General features: G+C 41.9%; 2 protein-coding genes across 2 annotated transcripts in view; both read left to right on the forward strand.

The window, feature by feature from the left end:
* The window catches only part of LOC309802864 (uncharacterized protein), a gene marked incomplete at its 5' end in the record, with an annotated part of 129,895 nt that overhangs the window by 24,062 nt on the left and 83,599 nt on the right, over positions 1-22,234 (forward strand). The window contains 2 exon segments of the mRNA XM_082618746.1: positions 10,305-10,478; positions 11,460-11,525. Coding sequence (XP_082474872.1) covers positions 10,305-10,478; positions 11,460-11,525 — 240 coding nt within the window.
* LOC309802254 (uncharacterized protein) lies at positions 11,479-21,118 on the forward strand (the record flags this gene model as incomplete). Its single annotated transcript, XM_082617684.1, has 5 exons — positions 11,479-11,529; positions 17,100-17,216; positions 18,263-18,309; positions 20,611-20,694; positions 20,926-21,118. The coding sequence occupies exons 2-5, from the start codon at positions 17,172-17,174 to the stop codon at positions 21,116-21,118; spliced, it is 369 nt and encodes a 122-aa protein (XP_082473810.1). The 5' UTR covers positions 11,479-11,529; positions 17,100-17,171.

Genomic DNA, 22,234 nt, shown 5'->3' on the forward strand with positions numbered 1-22,234 from the left:
TAGCTACATTTTCCATTCTATTCCTCTGGACGAGGAAGTGCTTTGAATTTTTTCAAGCTTCACCATCCTTTGTAAGCCTGTGTCCCCCAAATCTTGAATCTCTCCCAGCCTTTGTGAAACTCCCCCCGTATTGCTGATGCCTAGAATCCCCCAACTCTGGCTCGTGTGCTTTAGCCAGCTCCTCTGCCCCCTGCCCTCTGCATTATTGACTGTTTTTCTGATCTGCGTTAAAAAAAAAAAAAAAACAATTAAAAGAGTAATACAGGGAAAAGATGGTGATCCCAGAGGTACAGGTCTATGACAAGAAGAGAGTGGAGAAAATACCAAGTGAAGCACAGGCATGAAAGGGGCTGTGAGCCCAGAAGCAGGCTTTTAGAAGCAGTTCCTCAGCAGGACAATAAAGACCTCAACTGCTCAATTAAGCAAATTTACAATGAGCTCCCAGCCTCCAATTACTGTTGGGAATGGAAGCAGGATGTGAGCAGAGGCAGAATCTGCACTTGGTGGCCAGGTTTCTCCTGCCTGAAAAGCTTCCCAGCACCTGGGCTGAGTGCTCTGAGCACAGATGCCCTTGCAGCTGTGCTGGAGTTAGAGCTGCCCATCCATTCTCTCCCCTCTCCTGCCAGAGAAGATGCGTAAGTCACAGGATGGCCAAATGGGGAACCTTGGATCTAGTGATGTCATTTCAGTAGCTCCTGCAAATTATGCTGCTTCTACTGCTGCTGCTGCTGCTGCTGCTGCAACTGATGGAGATGACAGTGAAAATGAAGGAGAAGAGGAGGAGGAAGAAGAAAATAAAGGAGGAGGAGGAAGAGGACGAGGGAATGAGATTTGTCTTGAATGCTTACTATGGCTGAGGGCTGGCATAGCAGTTCATGCAGACTTTCTGATTTCACCATTTCAAAGGATTTGAAACTGACGGTCTTCCTCAACAGTCCGTATTTCTGTCCACTGGACCAGAGGTTCTCTAAGTTAACTGTGATCAAAGCCACCTACATGGCTGCAAGGGCCCCATCCTCAGAGTTTCTGATTCAGTAGGTCTGGGATGACCCTGAGAAGTTGTGTTTCTAACAAATTCCTAAGTGATGTTGATACTGCTGGTCTGGGTCACACTTTGAAAACCACTGTCCTTTACTGTTTTTATCGGTGCTTGTGGTGTAATTGCAAGCCTACTGGGCATGAGAGTGACGGAGAAAGAACTGTTTTTGAGTCCTTCCCACAGACTTCGCCCATCATATTGTTCTTTGCCTTCCTGCTGAGGCCACTGCTTGCCATGATTCTCTCTCAGTAACCCCACCTCTTTGTTTCCTGGGTCCCACAGCCTTGCACAGATCCTCTGAGCATCCTTTAAACGTTCAGAGGATCAGATTGTCTATAATGCATAATAATCCCACACCAAGTAAAACATTACACTGTTACCATTATCAGCAATAGTACCAATGGCAATCATAGACCTGGCTTCCAAAATGCTGGCAGTTTTGACTGAGTTGCCTGGCTTGGACTTGGCTCACTACCTCCTAAGCTTGAAGCTTAGAGCATTATCTCTGATCAGTCATCTACCTTACCATTCTTCATCCTCCATGCTCAGTTCTCTCTTTTCCCAATACTCATACTTTTCAGTAAGCACTTAAAACTATTTGACCAGTCCCAGCGATAAAATAGCCTCAAGGAATTTATTTTCCTTGGAGAGTGTTTCCTGCTGTTGGTTCAGGAGACCTGACTGGTATTATTTGAGTACATGGAAGGGGAAATAACATTCTTTTTTGCGGGGAGGAGGGGGCTAAGTAACATATTTATTTTCCTCTTTTAATAATAACAGTTATTTATTTATTTTTAACATCTTTATTGGACTATAATTGCTTTACGATGGTGTTAGTTTCTGCTTTATAACAAAGTGAATACATATACATCTATGCCCATATCTCTTCCCTCTTGCGTCTCCCTCCCTCCCACCCTCCCTATCCCACCCCTCTAGGTGGTCACAAAACACCGAGCTGATCTCCCTGTGCTATTTGGCTTCTTCCCACTAGCTATCGGTTTTACATTTGGTAGTGTATGTATGTACATGACACTCTTACTTTGTCCCAGCTTACCCTTCCCCCTCCCCATATCCTCAAGTCCATTCTCTAGTAGGTCTGCATCTTTATTCCCGTCCTGCCCCTAGGTTCTTCATGACCGTTTTTTTTGTTTGTTTTTTTTTTTTAGATTCCATATATATGTGTTAGCATACGGTATTTGTTTTTCTCTTTCTCACTTCACTCTGTATGACAGATTCTAGGGGCATCCACCTCACTACAAATAACTCAATTTCGTTTCTTTTTATGGCTGATTAATATTCCATTGTATATATGAGCCACATCTTCTCTAGACATTCATCGGTCGGTGGACACTCAGGTTGCTTCCATGTCCTGGCTATTGTAAATAAAGCTGCAATGAACATTGTGATACATGATTCTCTTTGAATTATGGTTTTATCAGGGTATATGCCCAGAAGTGGGATTGCTGGGTCGTATGGTAGTTCTATTTTTAGTTTTTTGTGGATTTTTTTTTTTTTTTTTTTTTTTTTTTTTTGCGGTACGCAGACCCGTCACCCCTGCGTCCTCTCCCGCTGCAGAGCACGGGCTCCGGACACGCAGGCTCAGCAGCCATGGCCCACGGGCCCAGCCTCTCCGCGGCATGCGGAATCCTCCCGGACTGGGGCACAAACCCGTGTCCCCTGCATCGGCAGGCGGACTCTCAACCACTGCGCCACCAGGGAAGCCCTGTTTGTATTTTTTTTGATGATGGCCGTTCTGACAGGAGTGAGGTGATATCTCATTGTAGTTTTGAGTTGCATTTCTCTAATGATTAATGACATTGAGCATTCTTTCATGTGTTTGTTGGCAATCTGTATATCTTCTTTGGGGAAACGTCTACTTAAGTCTCCTGCCCAATTTTGGATGGGTTGCTTGTTTTTTTGATATTGAGCTTCATGAGCTGCTTGTCAATTTTGGAGATTGATCATTTGTCAGTTGCTTCATTTGCAAATATTTTCTCCCATTCTGAGGGCTGTCTTTTCATCTTGCTTATGGTTTCCTTTGGTGTGCAAAAGCTTTTAAGTTTCATTAGGTCCCATTTGTTTATTTTTGTTTTTATTTCCATTTCTCTAGGAGCTGGGTCAAAAAGGATCTTGCTGTGATTTATGTCATAGAGTGTTCTGCCTATGTTTTCCTCTAAGAGTTTTACAGTGTCTGGCCTTACATTGAGGTCTTTAATCCATTTTGAGTCTATTTTTGTGTATGGTGTTAGGGGGTGTTCTAATTTCATTCTTTCACACATAGATGTCCTGTGTTCCTAGCATTACTTATTGCAGAGGCTGTGTTTTCTCCATTGTATATTCTGGCCTCCTTTATCAAAAATAAGGTGACCGTATGTGCATGGGTTTATCTCTTAGCTTTCATCCTGTTCCATTGATTTATATTTCTGTTTTTCTGCCAGTACCATACTATCTTGATACCTGTAGCTTTGTAGTATAGTGTGAAGTCAGGGAGCCTGATTCTTCCAGATCCGTTTTTCTTTCCCAAGATTACTTTGGCTATTTGGGTTTTTTTGTGTTTCCATACAAATTGTGAAATTTTTTATTCTAGTTCTGTGAAAACTGCCAGTGGTAGTTTGATAGAGATTGCACTGAATCTGTAGATTGCTTTGGATAGTATAGTCATTTTCACAATGTTGATTCTTCCAGTCCAAGAATATGGTATATCTCTCCATCTGTTTGTATCATCCTTAATTTCTTTCATCAGTGTCATAGCTTTCTGCATACAGGTCTTTTGTCTCCTTAGGTAGGTTTATTCCTAGGTGTTTTATTCTTTTTGTTGCAATGGTAAATGGGAGTGTTTTCTTCATTTCTCTTTCAGATTTTTCATCATTAGTGTATAGGAATGCCAGAGATTTCTGTGCATTAATTTTGTATCTTGCTACTTTACCACATTCATTGATTAGCTCTAGTAGTTCTCTGGTAGCATCTTTAGGACTCTCTATGTAGAGTATCATGTCATCTGCAAACAGTGACAGCTTTACTTCTTCTTTTCTGATTTGGATTCCTTTTCTTTGCTTTTCTTCTCTGATTGCTGTGGCTAACACTTCCAAAACTATGCTGAATAAGAGTGGTGAGAGTGGGCACCTTGTCTTGTTTCTGATCTTAGAGGAAATGGTTTCAGTTTTTCACCATTGAGGATGATATTGGCTGTGGGTTTGTCATATATGGCCTTTATTATGTTGAGGTAAGTTCCCTCTATGCCTACTTTCTGGAAGGTTTTTATCATAAATGGATGTTGAATTTTGTCAAAAGCTTTTTCTGCCTGTATAGAGGTGATCATGTGGTTTTTATTCTTCAATTTATTAATATGGTGTATCACATTGATTTATTTGTGTATATTGAAGAATCCTTGCATTAGTGGGATAAACCCCACTTGATCATGGTGTATGATCCTTTTAATGTGCTGTTGGATTCTGTTTGCTAGTATTTTGTTGAGGATTTTTGCATCTGTGTTCATCAGTGATATTGGCCTGTAGTTTTATTTCTTTGTGATATCTTTGTCTGGTTTTGGTATCAGGGTGATGGTAGCCTCGTAGAATGTGTTTGGGAGTGTTGCTCCCTCTGCTATATTTTGGAAGAGCTTGAGAAGCATAAGTGTTAACTCTTCTCTAAATGTTTGATAAAATTTGCCTGTGAAGCCATCTGGTCCTGGGCTTTTGTTTGTGGAAGATTTTTAATCACAGTTTCAATTTCAGTGCTTGTCATTGGTCTGTTTATATTTTCTATTTCTTCCTGGTTCAGTCTTGGAAGTTTGTGCATTTCTAAGAATTGGTCCATTTCTTCCAGGTTGTCCATTTTATCGGCATATAGTTGCTTGTAGTAATCTCTCATGATCCTTTGTATTTCTGCAGTGTCAGTTGTTACTTCTCCTTTTTCATTTCTAATTTTATTGATTTGAGTCTTCTACCTTTTTTTCTTGATGAGTCTGGCTAATGGTTTATCAATTTTGTTTACCTTCTCAAAGAACCAGCTTTTAGTTTTATTGACCTTTGCTATTGTTTCCTTCATTTCTTTTTCTGATCTGATCTTTTTGATTTCTTTCCTTCTGCTAACTCTGGGGTTTTTTTGTTCTTCTTTCTCTAATTGCTTTAGGTGTTAGGTTAGGTGGTTTATTTGAGACGTTTCTTGTTTCTTAAGGTAGGATTGTATTGCTCTAAACTTCCCTCTTAGAACTGCTTTTGCTTCATCCCATGGTTTTGGGGTTGTCGTGTTTTCATTGTCCTTTGTTTCTAGGTTTTTTTTGATTTCCTCTTTGATTGTTTCAGTGATCTCTTGGTTATTAAGTAGTGTATTGTTTAGCATCCATGTGTTTGTACTTTGTACAGATTTTTTCCTGTAATTGATATCTACTCTCATACTGTTGTGGTCAGAAAAGGTACTTGATACGATTTTAATTTCCTTAAATTTACCAAGACTTGATTTGTGACCCAAGATATGATCTATCCTGGAGAATGTTCCATGAGCACTTGAGAAGAAAGTGTATTCTGTTGTTTTGGGATGGAATGTCCTATAAATATCAATTACATCCGTCTTTTTTTACGTATCATTTAAAGCCTGTGTTTCCTTATTTATTTTCATTTTGGATGATCTGTCCATTGGTGATAGTGGGGTGCTAACGTCCCCTACTGTGATTGTGTTACTGTCCATTTCCCCTTTTATGGCTGTTAGTATTTGCCTTATGTATTGAGGTGCTCCTATGTTGGGTGCAGAAATATTTACAATTTTTATGTCTTCTTTTTGGATTGATCCCTTGATCATTATGTAGTGTCCTTCTTTGTCTCTTGTAATAGTCTTTGTTTTAAAGTCTGTTTAGTCTTATATGAGAATTGCTACTCCAGCTTTCTTTTGATTTTCTTTTACATGGAATATCTTTTTCCATCCCCTCACTTTCCGTCTGTATGTGACCCTAGGTCTGAAGTGGGTCTCTTGTAGGCAGCATATATATGGGTCTTGTTTTTGTATCCATTCAGCCATTCTATGTCTTTTGGTTGAGCATTTAATCCGTTTACATTTTAGGTAGTTATCTATATGTATGTTCCTATTACCATTTTCTTGGCGTTGTTTTTGTAGGTCTTTTCCTTTTCTTGTGTTTCTTGCTCGAGAAGTTTCTTTAGCATTTGCTGTAATGCTGGTTTGGTGCTGCTGAATTCTCTTAGCTTTTGCTTGTCTGTAAAGGTTTTAATTTCTCCTTTGAATCTGAATGACATCCTTGCCAGGTAGTGTAATCACGGTTGTAGGTTTTTCCCTTTCATCGCTTTAATTATGTTGTGCCACTCCCTTCTGGCTTGCAGAGTTTCTGATGAAAGATCAGCTGTTAACCTTATGAGGATTCCCTTGTATGTTATTTGTTGTTTTTCCCTTGCTGCTTTTAATATTTTTTCCTTGTATTTAATTTTTGAAGGTTTGATTAATATGTGTCTTGGCATGTTTCTCCTTGGATTTAACCTGTATGGGACTCTCTGTGCTTCCTGGACTTGATTAATTATTTCCTGTCCCATATTAGGGAAGTTTTCAACTATAATCTGTTCAAATATTTTCACAGTCTAGTCCCTTTATTTTCTCTTCTTCTTCTGGGACCCATATAATTCGAATGTTGGTGACTTTAATGTTGTCCCAGAGGTCTCTGAGACTGTCGTCAATTCTTTTCATTCTTTTTTCTTTATTCTTCTCTGCAGTAGTTATTTCCACTCTTTTATCTTCCAGGTCACTTATCCATACTTCTGCCTCAGTTATTCTGCTGTTGATCCCTTCTAGAGAATTTTTAGTTTCATTTATTGTGTTGTTCATGATTGTTTGTTTGCTCTTTAGTTCTTCTAGTTCCTTTTTAAACGTTTCTTATATTTTCTCCATTCTATTGCCACGATGTTGGATTATCTTTACTATCCTTATTCTGAATTCCTTTTCAGGTAGGCTGCCTATTTCCTCTTCATTTGTTAGGTCTGGTGGGTTTTTATCTTGCTCCTTCATCTGCTGTGTGTTTGTCTTCTTATTTTGCTTAACTTACTATGTTTCGGGTTTCCTTTTCACAGGCTGCAGGTTCGTAGTTCCCGTTGTTTTTGGTGTCTGCCCCCAGTGGCTAAGGTTGGTTCAGTCGGTTGTGTAGGCTTCCTGGTGGAGGGGACTAGTGCCTGTGTTCTGGTGGATGAGGCTGTATCTTGCTTTTCTGGTGGGCAGGTCTGCGTCCGGCAGTGTGTTTTGGTGTGTCTGTGACCTTATTATGATTTTAGGCTGCCTCTCTGCTAATGTGTGGGGTTGTGGTCCTGTCTTCCTTGTTGTTTGGCATAGGGTGTACAGCACTGTTGCTTGCTGGTCATTGAGTGGAGCTGGGTCTTGGTGTTGAGATGGAGATCTCTTGGAGATCTTCGCCGTTTGATATTATGTGGAGCTGGGAGGTCTTTGGTGGACCAATGTCCTGAACTCGGCTCTCCCACCTCAGAGGCACAGGCCTGATGCCCGGCCAGAACACCAAGACCCTGTCATCCACACGACTCAGAATAAAAGGGAGAAAAAGAGAAAGAAAGAAGGAAAGAAAGAATAAAATAAAATAAAGTAAAAGAAAGTTATTAAAATAAAAAATAAGAAATATTAAAAATAAGAAAAAAAATTTAAAGTAATAAAACAGAAAGAAGAGAGCAACCAAACCAAAAACAAATCCACCAATGATAAGAAGCACTAAAAAGTATAGCAAAACACACAAACACACACACACACACACACACACACACACACCAAAAAATGGACAGACAGAACCCTAGGACAAATGGTAAAAAGCAAAGCTATACTGACAAATTCACAAACAGAAGCATACACATACACACTCAGGAAAACAGAAAAAGAATATATATATATATATATATATATATATATATATATATATATATATATATATATATATATATATATATATATATATATATATATCATTGCTTCCAAAGTCTACTGCCTCAATTTGGGATGATTTGTTCTCTATTCAGGTATTCCAGAGATGCAGGGTACATCAAGTTGATTGTGGATATTTAATCTGCTGATGCTGAGGCTGCTGGGAGAGATTTCCCTTTCTCTTCTTTTTCGCACAGCTCCCAGGCTTCAGCTTTGGATTTGTCCCCGCCTCTGTGTGTAGGTCGCCTGAGGGCATATTTTCTTCGCTCAGACAGGACAGGGTTAAAGGAGCAGCTGATTTGGGGGCTCTGGCTCACTCCGGCCAGGGTGGGAGGGAAGGGTACGGAGTGAGGGGCGAGCCTGCGACAGCAGAGGCTGGCATGACGTTGCACCAGCCTGAGGCACGCTGTGCGTTCTCTCGGGGAAGTTGTCCCTGGATCACGGGACACTGGCAGTGGCGGGCTGCACAGGCTCCCAGGAGGGGAGGTGTGGAGAGTGACCTGTGCTCGCACACAGGCTTCTTGGTGGTGGCAGCAGCAGCCTTAGCATCTCAAGTCCGTCTCTGGTGTCTGTGCTGTTAGCCGTGGCTCGCACCCGTCTATGGAGCTCCTTTAAGCAGCGCTCTTAATCCCCCCTCCTTGCGCACCGGGAAACAAAGAGGCAAGAAAAAGTCTCTTGCGTCTTTGGCAGCTCCAGACATTTTCCCTGATTCCCTCCCAGCTAGCTGTGGCACACTAGGCCCATTCAGGCTGTTCATGCAACGAACCCCAGTCCTCTCCCTGGGATCTGACCTCCGAAGCCGGAGCTTCAGCTCACAGCCCCCGTCCACCCCAGCAGAGGAGCAGACAAGCCTCTCAGGCTGGTGAGTGCTGGTTGGCACTGATCCTCTGTGCGGGAATCTCTCCGCTTTGCCCTCCGCACCCCTATTGCTGCGCTCTCCTCCGTGGCTCCGAAGCTTCCCCCCTCCGCCACCCGCAGTCTCTGCCCACGCAGGGGCTTCCTAGTGTGTGGAAACCTTTCCTCCTTCACAGCTCCCTCCCACTGGTGCAGGTCCCGTCCCTATTCTTCTGTTTTCTTTATTCTTTTGCCCTACCCAGGTACGTGGGGAGTTTCTTGCCTTTTGGGAGGTCTGAGTTCTTCTGCCAGCATTCAGTAGGTGTTCTGTGTGAGCTGTTCCACGTGTAGATGTATTTTTGATGTATTTGTGGGGAGGAAGGTGATCTCCGCGTCTTACTCTTCCACCATCTTGAAGCTCCTCCTCGGAAATAGCATTGTTGATTTTATTAAGAAATTTCTGTTTTGAAAGTTGGCTTACATTTTTTTTTACTTTGGAGTCATTTGGGTAGCGTGAATCCATGGCTTAAATTTTATGAAATGTTTTTCCTCCATGTTCTTTCCTGTGGAGCAGCCCATAATGTGGGCCTGGAGGTACCATGCATGGCATAATTGTAGACAGTCACTGCCCTGTGGTATGTTCTAAGCATCCTGCATATCTCCTACTATGACTTCTTGGCCTTAGAGCTTAATGGAGACCCCTTAAGAATACCAAACTGGAGGCTTACATTAGTCAACTTTCTGTATCAAGTCAGTAGACAAAACATTTACTAAGGGACTGCAGAAAATGGCCATATTTTTGCCAAAGACATACTGACTACTCCCAACTCTCTGTCTCTCAATTTAGTAAACTTGTTCTTACATTTTTCACAGTGTCTGAAAAGAAGGGTCTTGTCATGTTCCATCAGTATCAAAATGTTACATCTGCAAACCCAATTTTTCTTTGCTTTGTGTAGATACCAAGAGAGATCACTACTGTGGGCTTTGAGAAGAAGCATGTTATTTGATTTCAGTACTTGGGATTCTCTTAGTCTTCCTTCTGATTTCATATTTTATCTTTTTCCTTGATATTTTTCTCTTCAGATCATAGCGAAAAGAGAAAAGTAAGACTTCTATCAATTCAGCTACTCATTCTCTAATTTAGGCAATAATTCACAACAACACATGGATGGTTGAAGGAAGATGCCATTACCTCCTCTTCCCTCAGCTATTCTGGACCATGTTTTACCTTAGGTGCAGCATCCCTTGAAAGTCTCTGAAGTCTATTTTCAGACTACATTCATTCCAGTAATATATTAGCTGTAAAAGAGAAATAAAAATGCAGATTACACACTGGACCAAAGCAGATCCTGTGTTAGACAAAATTCTACATTAGAATGTTCAGATTAGAAGTTCTACATTAAGGCTATTACTGTCCATTTAGGCTGCGTGTAATCCATTACTTAAAATAACATTATAGCAAAGGGACTCCACACAAGATGTCAGTGTCTGATATGATCTTCTCTTTGTTCAGAACTGCCTGGATGACAAAAGTCTGGAGTCTCTCATCTCCCTTGTGCTTCAGATCCTGAGGCAATGCTACCCTAAGAGTCCACTTCCCTTGGTCACAGCCAGCAGTGCTTATTCCTTCCCAGTCCCTGGGAGCACCACCTCTGAACCTCCACGTGTTCTAACTGAAGATAAAGTATGTGGGTAGTTCTGTACTTATTTTGCTCATAGTTATGAGCTTTATGATGAACTTTTGCATTTGGATACTATTTCAGAGGAATGTGGATGAAAGTAGAATCAATTTTTTTAACAGATCAACGGTGATTATCTAATAAGTAATTAGAGACATGTATGAGAAAGCTAGTTTTTCATAATACCAAGCTTATTAATTTTGTCCTTAATTATTAACTGTTGGCACTTTGCCTGGTAGCTATGGAATGCCTGTAGAGTCATCTCAGCTGATTTTAAAAAATCTATTTGCAATCCCATGATGGAGTCCCTCCACCATACAGACTGGTTCTGGAATTAATTTGCCCTCAGGATGAAATTGAAATCAAACTTTTGCTGTTTTGCCACCCCATGCAAGTCATTTTAGAATACTTGAAAGTATGATTATCCAATCTCCGAGAAGGTTTTGTTGTCAGAAGATACTAGTGCTTTTCAACCTTGTCCTCCTTCCAGGGAACAGATTTTCCACAGGCATCATCTTGTCACAATGACACTGCGTGCTTTCTGTGGACTTTTGTTTTAAATCAGTTCCTTCGTATTAAAATTAGGGAATCAATCAAAGTGCTGTCTACATTACAACAGCTTTGACATCTATGTGATCACTAAACTCTGGCAACATTAGTTGCATAAATACTTCTACATAGTAGTTGCATAAATACTTCTATATTGGGTGAAGGAAGCCAGAATGGTATTCATGTGTCATTTTATTCTGCACTCATTTTGCATTCAGTGTGGGACAGCAGTTTAGACATCATGATATAGTGCTCTCACGTACCTATGTGCTCATGATTTACACATATGATAAGTGTAAGCGTGTTTTGGGATCCTGTACACTTAATAATGGCCCCTTACCTGTGGGAAGTACTAAGCATTGGGTAGCGAGAATCTCAATCCAAGGCAAAGGGGAAGCCTCATCCTTTTCACCTCTGTTTTTTTTTTTTCCCACTCAGAAGATTTTGAAGATGATGGAGACGAAGAAGAGGACAAAGACTCAGATTCAGAAGATGTGAAAGAGGAAGTAGGTACACTAGCCCTTGCTTCTAATGATCTCTACATTCATAATTCTACAAAGGAAAATGTCCCTTTCTATGTTCAGCTAAGCCCAGGGTAAAATTTTTTTCAGAATTTTAAATTAATTAATTTATTTATTTATGGTTACTTTGGGTCTTTGTTGCTGCCCTTGGGCTTTCTCTAATTGCAGTGAGCGGGGGCTACTCTTCATTGAGGTGCATGGACTTATCATTGCAGTGGCTTCTCATTGCAGAGCATGGGCTCTAGGCACACGAGCTTCAGTAATTGTGACATGCAGGCTAGGTTGTTGTGGCTCGTGGGTTCTAGAGTGCAGGCTCAGTAGTTGTGGTGCATGGGCTTAGTTGCTCCACGGCATGTGAGATCTTCCCGGGCCATGTCCTTTGGATTGGCAGGCAGTTTCTTAACCACTGTGCCACCAGGGAAGTCCCGCCCAGGGTAAATTTTAAGGATGGACTTTTGCGTTTCCACTTTAAGTCCTGGCAGATACTGATGCTCACTAAATGATGGCTACTGATCTCCAAGTTGTCATTTTTGTCTTGGTAGGCCCAGTACAATCCCATCGTCAAGTCAGAGGCTATCTATTATCAAGGCACTAATATTCCATCAGGATAAGCCTGAGGTAGACATTTAGGGTTGGTGTATTTAATGAATGTGAAGGATATTCAGGCTAAGAGACCATGGAAAGACTTCCTAGGAAACTTTTTCTAGTAGATCTCCACTGTCTTTGTAAGTCACTCTTCTCATCTACCCAATCTATACACAGGACCACTGCATTGTACAATTCCATTTACCTTGGAGTATGTGAACTGTGCTCCTTTGGGTTGTATGGCACGTATCCTGGCCAGCAAGGAAGTAGTGCCTTTTAGTCTCTATCAATAATAACCTATGCTATAGAATGGAGATCAGCCAACTCTCTATGAAAGGTCAGATAATCATTACTCTACGCTTTGTGGACGATACAGTTTCTGTCACAACAACTCAACTTTGCTGGTGTAGCACAAAAGCAACCATAGACAATGTGTAAACAATAGGGCATGACTGTGTTCCACAAAAGCAGACAGTGGGGCATAGTTTACTGACAGCATTTCTAGAAAAAGGTTTCTAAACCTTGGCATTCTGGCTGGATAATTCTTTGTCATGGGGGGTTGTCCTGTGCATTATACGATGTTTAGCAGCACTCCTGACCTCAATCCACAAGATGCTGGTGACATCCACCCCTTTGCCCCCCAGTCATGAATCAAAACTGTCTCTGGGACTTGCCAAATATCCCTGCGGGGCAAAAATCACCCTGTGGTTAAGAACCACTGCTCTAGAATAATGATAATTTATCTACGAGTTATAATTCTGTCCCCATCTCTGTTGGTGGACATCGACTTGGACAAGTCCCTTCAAGTTATAGTTCCTTAGTTTTGACATCTGCAAAATAAGACTGAGAAGTAAATGCTACCTTTTATGACATTCCTGGAGATGAAATCTGGATTAAAAAATCTATCTATCTATCTATCTACTTGTCTATCTATCTACTATCCATCCATCCATCCTCCTCTCCCCCTCCCTCTCTTCCTTTCTTTTTACATACCATTCCATCTACACATCTGCCTAGGGAGAAAGAGACTTTTTGCGTTCTCTCACTCACCTTGCTAATGGTAGTAGCAGACATAGAGGGACTACCTCTTAGCCAGGTCTCTAGGTTAAGGCTGCTGTTGCTATTCTGGTGTGCTCAGGGTTTTGTTGATAAATAGAATCATTTCTGAAGTCATCAGTAGCAAATTGGCTCTTTGCTGTGACTTGCCGATGCAGGCCTGTGGAGAACTTGCTGAATTATTTGAATAATACTGGGCTGCTGCAGTCATTCATCAATGCCACTTTCCCACCCCTCTTGCTGGCTCTTTGATAGCTGAATGTTTGATGTGTAGCATCAGTCACCTCTTGTATCTGATGTGGAGGGACAAGCTGCAGGCTGGTGCTCGACTTCACACAGCATGGGGTCGGGGGAGAGCTTTCAGACCGTCTCCTTACCCCCACTCTGCAGATGATGGTGGGTTGGGGTGGAGAGGAATCTAAACAAATAAATCAATCCAGCTGGGAAGGAAGCATAAGACAAATAAGTGAGGGCCTGGAAATAATTCGTCAAGAGCCTTCGAGCTGAGGAGAAGGTGAGAAGTAAGTGTGCGAGCATGCCTTATAGAGAAACAGAGGAACATCAGAGTAAGGGCTTGATTCTGGGGTGTAGCAGGAGACAGGGAACCGGGTTTTCCCTTGGAGAACCCAACAGCATTTGCTGCAAGTTATGTGGGCAAGAAGCCAAGAGTATTTATTTCTGGTCAGAGAATGGATGCAGGCCTTTAACTTGTGGCCTTTTCCTTTGAAAATCTTAGTTAACAATTGGGAGAAGCCTCTTAGAAAGAATGATTAAAAGGAACTTATATCTGTAAAGCGTCTTGAGAGTGTATAGTTGGGTGCTGTTCTTTGATTGAAAACTGTGAATGTCATCATAAGGAAAGAGAAACTTATAACGAATATAGACTAGAGGTTAGCCATGTTTGTTTGTTTGTTTTCTTAAGGAACACAGACATTAGATTTGGACAGACTCTGAAGACGAGGAGGACAGAAAGGGTGAATTCAAGCTCTTCCTTGCTTTCTTCCCTCCTTTCCTCCTCTTAAACTTTTTATTTCTTTCAGGTATTTTCTTGGATATGATCCATATGTGAGGCAGCATGCTAAGATCTTAGGGATGTTAATATGATACAAAAGCAAATAAGACATAGTTTTTATCTTCAAAGAATTCAGTCTAGTAAACTTGGGGATTGTCTCTACCAGAGTTTGAATCGGCACCTTCAAAAGGGTGTTGAACTCAAATCTAAGGCTGGGGAAAGTCAATATTGGAAGGGTCGAACCTGAGGAGGGAGGGAGTTATCTGGGTTAGATGGGTACCAAAATCCTAAATGATGAAGCTTCTCTGGGTTGCTGAGAGGACAGAGAAGCTGGTCCACTCCTAAATAAATATAAGCGTATTTATAAAGGGTGTTTATAAAATACAGAAGTAGTTGACAACCTGCTTGAGTGCCTGGAGATTCAGAGGCCAAGGTTCAAACTTTGAGGACCAGAGATGATCTCTGTTACAAGTACTCCACTTTGCTGTTAATACTGAGAAAGCCATCACAGGCAGTATATAAATGAATGGGCATGACTGTGATCCGATAAAACTTTATTTCCAAAAACAAGCAGTGGTCTATAGTTTGCTAACACCTGCTCTAAGGCTGAGTAGGGCACCTAGATAGGCTGAAGCTCATGGGTTACCTGACGCTCCTCATTCCAGACGTACCAACCTTACTTGCTGGTGGGGAGATGCTTCTCAAGGCCTGCCAGGTTGCATTTCTATTGGTGCCACCTTGGGGCATGGCTGAGGCTGTAGCAGAGATGGTGAAGGGAAGGAAGATCTGACAGATGAAGCTGGAAAGGATAAGTGTTGGGATCTCCAATACCAGGCTAAGGAGTTTGGGCCTGGTATGCACTGTATCTGAAAATATCCTTATATCAACCTCATGGGATCTATATTTCTTTTAATTTAAAGCTTGGAGAAAAATTGCAGAAGATGGATGGAATATTGCACTTTTTCCCCTGAATCAGGAATATAACATTTTTTAAAATGATTTTAAAAAAAATTTATGTTAACCCTCTTATTTATTTATTTTTTTGGCTGCATTGGGTCTTCGTTGCTGTGTGCGGGCTTTCTCTAGTTGCGGTGAGCGGGGGCTACTCTTCGTTGTGGTGCACGAGCTTCTCATTGTGGTGGCTTCTCTTGTTGAGGAGCACGGGTTCTAGGTGCGTGGGCTTCAGTAGCTGTGGCTCACAGGCTCTAGGGCACAGGCTCAGTAGTTGTGGCGCACAGACTTAGTTGCTCCGGGGCATGTGGTATATTCCCGGACCAGGGCTCAAAGCCATGTCCCCTGCACTGGCAGGCAGATTCTTAACCACTGCGCCACCAGGGAAACCCAGGAATATAACATTTATTTTCCACATTTATTTGATTTCAGGAATAATAAGCCAGGCTTTCAGGACTATCAGGTTTTTCCTTAACTAACAAAATAGATTCCTAAAATATAGGGTGGATTCCCCCCCCCCATTTTATTAGGGAAACTTGATCTGGGAGAGGCACAGAAAGATGAAGAGATTGAACTATGTCCTTTCTCTGTAACATTCTATAACATTTGAAAAATACAGAAGTGTTTGGAGGAGAGTCACCGTCACTGTTAATCTATTATGAAATGATGATCTAGAAGAAGAAATAAAAGGTCTGGTATTATTCATCCCAATGAAGAAAAGGCTGATGGTGACTCGGTAAACTTTTAAATGTACAAAGGGATACAGGTATAGTAGGAGGTTACGACCTCCTCCCCAGAGCCTGGAAGGCTCAGCATCATACCTGCGTATGGAATTTTGACTCCTGCAGTCTTCCTCTTATTCTTTATGCTTCAGCCACTTTCTATTTTTTAAAAAAAAATTTTAAATTTATTTTATTGAAGTATAATTGATTTATAATGTGTTAATTTCTGCTATACAACAGTGATTCAGTTATATGTATGAATTCGTGTATATGAGTATATACATTCAGCCACCTTCTTTCTGTAAGCAAATTTAAGTTGCTCTATTTTTTTCTTTTTCTGTTAGTAATTTCTTCCCCCAAGTCTTTGCCTTTTTAGCCGTTATTGTTAAAATGTGTCCTCCGGGCTTCCCTGGTGGCTCAGTGGTTGAGAGTCCGCCTGCCGATGCAGGGGACACAGGTTCGTGCCCTGGTCCAGGAAGATTCCATATGCCACGGAGCAGCTGGGCCCGTGAACCATGGCCACTGAGTCCGTGCGTCCGGAGCCTGTGCTCCGCAATTGGAGAGGCCACAACAGTGAGAGGCCTGCGTACCGCAAAAAAAAAATAAAATAAAAAGTGACCTCCTTAGCTTCTTTGTACCCCAGCCTCACTCACAATCACTTCACCACCTCTCATTCTTCCCATGACATTTATCACTGTTCGAAGTTACCTTGCTCATTTGTTTGCTTTCTTACTGTCTTCCTTTTCTCACTAGAAGGCAAGTTCTATGGAATCATGGACCTTGGTCTGTTCAATTACCAATGAGTCTTTAGTACCTAGGAGAGTGCCCACTCATAGTAGGGGCTCATTAAACGTTTGTGAAAAGAGTGACCTAAATAGGGAGATAGATGAATAGGTACGACAATTACAGTTATGTCAAAGACAGTGGTGATGAGATAAAAACAATTCTTTGGTATTGTGCTTCATTGTTTACATAGTTCATCTCATTTTACATAAATTATTTATGATGAAGGCTGATAAATACTAACATGAACACTGAGAAAAACTATCATCTTTCTTAGTATTTAAAAATACAACCTTACATATTAAATTATCCTTGACTAGGCTAGCACTATAACTTGGAGGCAAGGAAACCGTGTCCCAGGATTCTGAAAAGTCCCATATGTAGCTTGTCTCGATATTTCTCAGGATGGTTCTCCTGATTGTAACATATTTTTTGAATGTGCCATTGTAGGATGATGACTTGGAAACAGATGTGAACAAGCTGAGCTCCAAACCTGGTCTTGATCGACCTGAAGAGGAACTGATGCAATATGAGGCGATGTGTTTTGAGCTCTCCTGCAGTTTTGAGGTAGAATGTATGCCGTGGTTCTACTCCTCGGTGATGCTAATGGGTTCCTTGCAGACCCTGGGAATCCAAACTGGCCTCCAGATGGAAAACATTGCTCATCTTTATCATTCTGCTTCTGGGATCTTTCTGAGAGGGAAGTAAAAGGCTAAACAAAGATATGAGAAGGTGGCAGAGATAGGATGCATGCAAGGGTCCTATCAATACAATCTGACACCCATCACCTCGGAAGGAAGTAGGATGAAGGTTCACATTGCTGCCTGTTGTCTGGTGGGCAAGGTGCCTTACTCTCATGTCCTGGGAAAGCAAGTGAAAATTCATGGTGATTTAATCATTCTCTTGTGAGAGTGGGATGGTTGTATGAGATGGCTTTCTGAAGGTGACCAGCCTGATTCTAGGATTTCTTTGTTAGCAGAAACAAATCAAGCACCTTATACCTGGTCATGTTAATCCAGTGGCTGGTTGCTGTTGCTTCTTCTGCTGTTGCTCCCACCAAAATTTAGACCTGCTTTTGGACCTCCATTATTTTCTTATGATTCTTAATAAACCATGAATTTGGCCATATCTAAGGGTACACGCTAAGTCACTTATAGAAGGGAGCTGACATTGTATTTCACTCTAGAAAGCAGAAAGGCATCGGTGGGTAAAAGTTTCAGGGAAGGAAATTTTAATTCCGAGTAAAAAAGAATTTTTCTTAAACAATGAGAATGATCCTCAAATAAAAGGAACCACCTTGGGATACAGGGAAGTTTCTGTAAATGAGTCATTCATCCAGGCTGTAAATGTTTGGGGGTGTCGTAGGAGGCTTTCATGTACTGCATAGACTCATACTAGACCCACCAAATGCCCCTTCCAAGTGTGCGTTTCTAGGATTCTGCCATTTCTTTGACTCTTGAAGCTTAGTCTTTCCTTGACTGACTTTGGAAAAAGTTTTCCAGTGCACAGGATTTATGCTTAGCTCTGTGCCCAGAGAGTGAGGACAGGGATCAGATTGTATTCTCTACTTGGACAGAAACACTGACGTATTCTTTTCCACTTTTAACCTGAAGGAACTGGAGTCCAAACCTGGAGGTGGTTTGAACTTGGACGAGACTCGGTATGCCAGTCACCACCACATTCTGACTGCTGCCTCCCCAAAAGGGCTTTGCTTGAATAAGGACCAAATCTCCTGGGGACAAGAAAGAGAAGTCCCTGTCCAGACCTCCCTTATGAGCAGAGTGAAGATGGGGAGGTCCAACATACATCTAACGTCCAAAAAAGACCTGGAATGAACCCATACCGAAATGCACAATCCAATGGTCTTGGGATAGGTTCTTCCGGAAGTGAAATCTTAGACGTTCAGGCATCCTTCAAAGAGGATGCTTGGGACATAGATGCGATTTCCTGCCCAAGGATAAGTGCCTCCTTTTCCAATTCCACTAGACCTAGAGAAGCTACTGAATTAATAGATAAGCTCCTGCAGACACATCGGACGCATATCGCCTTCCATGACCCCTATCTTTGTATGGCCAAAGCTAGAAGAACTAGATCTGTGTCTGACTTCACAATGATGGCATTTCCTGATTTCTGGGGGCATTGTCCACCTCTCTCTGCCCAGTCCGTGTTGGAACGTAAATGTGGAGTCCAAAGGTGATGGTGCTACTAACTTGGGAGCTATATATATTTTTTCTTCTTTAGTATTTTTGTAGGTGGAATGGTTTGTACAGATAATTCTGTTATCTTCAGGAAAGTGAGCATTAGTCAGCAGCATGTTAAAAGCCTTAAGGAGGGCTTCCCCGGTGGCGCAGCGGTTGAGAGTCTGCCTGCCGATGCAGGGGACACGAGTTCATGCCCCGGTCCGGGAAGATCCCACATGCTGCAGAGTGGCTGGGCCCGTGAGCCATGGCCGCTGGGCCTGCACGTCTGGAGCCTGTGCTCCGCAATGGGAGAGGCCACAACAGTGAGAGGCCCGCATACCGCCCCCACCAAAAAAAAAAACAAAAAAAAATAAACAAAAAAAAAAACCTTAAGGATATTTTCGCCAAATATACAAGCTTGCCTCCCTACTAGGACATTTCAGAGCCAAGAGTAGGGTGGTGGTAGACATGTGTTTCCACAAAAAGAATTTCTTAGACGATTCTAATGCAACCCCTTACCCCGAATCCATTGCAAATCCTACAAAAGGGAAAGATTATCCAGTTTCTCCAAATACTGGGATCATTCCTTAAGGGAAGGTTCTCAGGAATAAACAAGTATGGATTATTTGGGATCACTTTTCTCATTTACTGCACATTGGAATCTGATCTCTTGTTAATGAGAGGAGGTGGTGGACCTCCATCCCACAGTCCCAACCTTATAGAACCTGACTTGGCTTGGGGAATAGTTTTGCTGCATCACTAAGGATTGTAAGGGAAAAAAAATGCATCCTGCAGGGAAGAAATGTTGTGTGATGGATTATTCCCAGGATGCATGAAATGGAGCTTTGCCTTTGGATAGGCATAACGAGATTAAAAAGAAAATTACTGAACTCAAGGAGAAAACGGTTTTCCCAGAAAATATACTAAGTATGCATACACTAAGTCTATGGAGCAAAGTGTGCATAGCAGTAAGTTTTCTTAACTGTTAGCAAGTTCATCAGCAAATTGATGGTGGACCCCAAGAACTGCTTCCACTTGGTCTCCTGGCTGACATCTCTGACCTCACCCCTCTGACCTTATCTCCATGCTCAAGTTCCTGAGAGACACACCACAGGGGCTGGCCCAGCAACAGCTCCCCACTGGACAGGACATCTTTCCCCTGAGTCTAGGCCTCATTTTGACCTTCCCTCCCCCTTCTCCTACCCCTCCCCGCCCCAGAGAGCTGGATCAGAAATTCAAGGAGGGAATCTGAAATATCCCTTAGGTATCCTTCCTCCCTCTTACTTAAGTCTCCCAGATATTGGTGTTTCTCAGAGAGAAGATTGACCATAGTCTTCTGGAGCAAACAGAACCAAGGACTATAAATGACACAAGAATTCAAAGGCTTATTGGAGCCTCCCAGACCATCAGCAATCCTAATGTCTCCTTCAAAAGTGTCTTAGTGCAGAGGGCCCTCTTATTCACACAACCAGAGGCTTCAAAGTCCCTCAGCCCAAATGCTCTTGACAAAACTCCTTTGAGTAGAGAATCCTCCTAAAATGAAAATCTGACATCACTGCTTCCTACATTCCTACTGTTCAGTGTAGTTTTATTTTTTGATAAAGAAGAAAAGGAAGGAGGGGTGGTGCTTTTTGTACTCATTCAGCTCAAGGTTGGATCATGATTACATTTTTCTTTCATAATTCTCTGATGAGTCCCAAGGCCCTTCCCACATGACCATAGGATGAATGGGGTAAGGAGTGAGGGCCAACCCTTAAAATGTTTTCAATTTTCCTTTCCAGGATCAAAATATTTGAGGATGTCCGGAGGCTCATCCAGCCAAGCGATATTATAAATAAAGTTGTCTTCAGTCTAGATGAGCATTGGTAGGTGGTCTTGAACATCAGTGGAATGAGGGGGGTGGGAGTATAGAATATCCTTTTAATGGCACGAGCATAAGAATATTTTAAGTTAATAATCCATTCCTTCTCCTAAAATCAGCACAGTGAAAATTCGGGTTAAAGATCTGTAAGAGAAAGCTTATCTCTAAGAAATGCTAAACTGTGCCCAAGAATAGCAATAAGTCCTATGTTCAAAGGTTCTCTATTTCATTACAGGCCTTTGCAAGACACCACTTCTGACTGCTTACGGTTCTTCTCCAAGTTTGAGTCTGGAAATCTTCGCAAAGCCATCCAAGTGCGTGAGCAAGTAAGGAAAGCTGCAGGGGCCATACTCAGTATGGCTCAGCCCTGTTTTGTATCCCCCTCCCAGGAGACATTTTCGAAGTTTTCCCTTTTTGGGACGTGGTGAGTGGTAAGTCATTTTTTTTGGTACGTGAAATATTTCAAGGAAGCCCAACATATAACAAATACAAGTGGAGCTGTTTGGTATGGAGAAGGGAAGGGCAGGCATGTTAAGATTCCTCCTCAGCCTCCTTCTCTTTCTTGTTTGCTATCTCAGCTTCTTCTTCCTACAGCTCCCGCTTTTATTATTTATTCTCTTCATTTATCAAGTTCCAAGGATCCAGGAGGGAAGACCTGATTAGGAATCTCCTAGTGGGAAAATGAGCAGTCCAGGATGTGCCTGAGCTCCTGGCCTTACTCAGGTCTTTCTCTTTATATCTGCCTTTGGCCAGAGTGTAGAATCCTAAACTCGTCAGTTGTGGTCTGGGTGACAGAGTCAAATGACAGAAAACAAACCTACTTACAGGCAAGGATTTTTTATGATCACTTTTTAGCGAGAGCATTGTGGGCATAGCAGACAATTGGAGGGTCATAGACTTCCTGGAATTGTTCTCATGGGTGTCCCTATGGTGCCAACTATAGCTTCATTCATTGTATGGTGAGTTCAGTGGTTAGAGTGTGTTGCTTATAGTGACGGTGGGAGGGGTGGGACACCATCTGCTCTGCTACGGCTTCAACAAAGCTCTCCCCTTCCACAAATCTCACTATACAGTGCCATTTAATCAGAGGGCCAGAGTAGGAGAGTATGAACGAATCAGGGCAAAACCATTGCCCTTTCTAGAAGAGCAACTCAAAGAGCATGCCAAGGGGATGGGATAAGAATATTTTTGAAAATGAAATATCCTGATGATATTGTTTAAGTCAAAGCTTTATTGCTAATTCTGCTGCTCAAGCTTGAAAAAGTAATTTTTTGGAGACATAGTGATTGTGTGGGGACACATAAGGACTTTCTGGGGTGCTGGAACTGTTCTACATATTGATCCAGGGAGTTGTCACACAGGTGTACCCAGATGAATTTGCTTAAACTCGTTAAGCTGTACATTTAAGATCTGTGTACTTTACTTCATGTAAACTAAATCAGTTAAAAAGGGAAAAAACAAACAGACAAATCTTTCATTGCTAGTCTAATTCATGTTTGTTGCCTTGCTGGGGATTTACATATATTATACTACTCAATCTTTAC

This window comes from Mesoplodon mirus (assembly GCF_964341445.2).
Source record: "Mesoplodon mirus genome assembly, chromosome: 4".
In the NCBI taxonomy this organism is placed as follows: Eukaryota; Metazoa; Chordata; class Mammalia; order Artiodactyla; family Ziphiidae; genus Mesoplodon; species Mesoplodon mirus.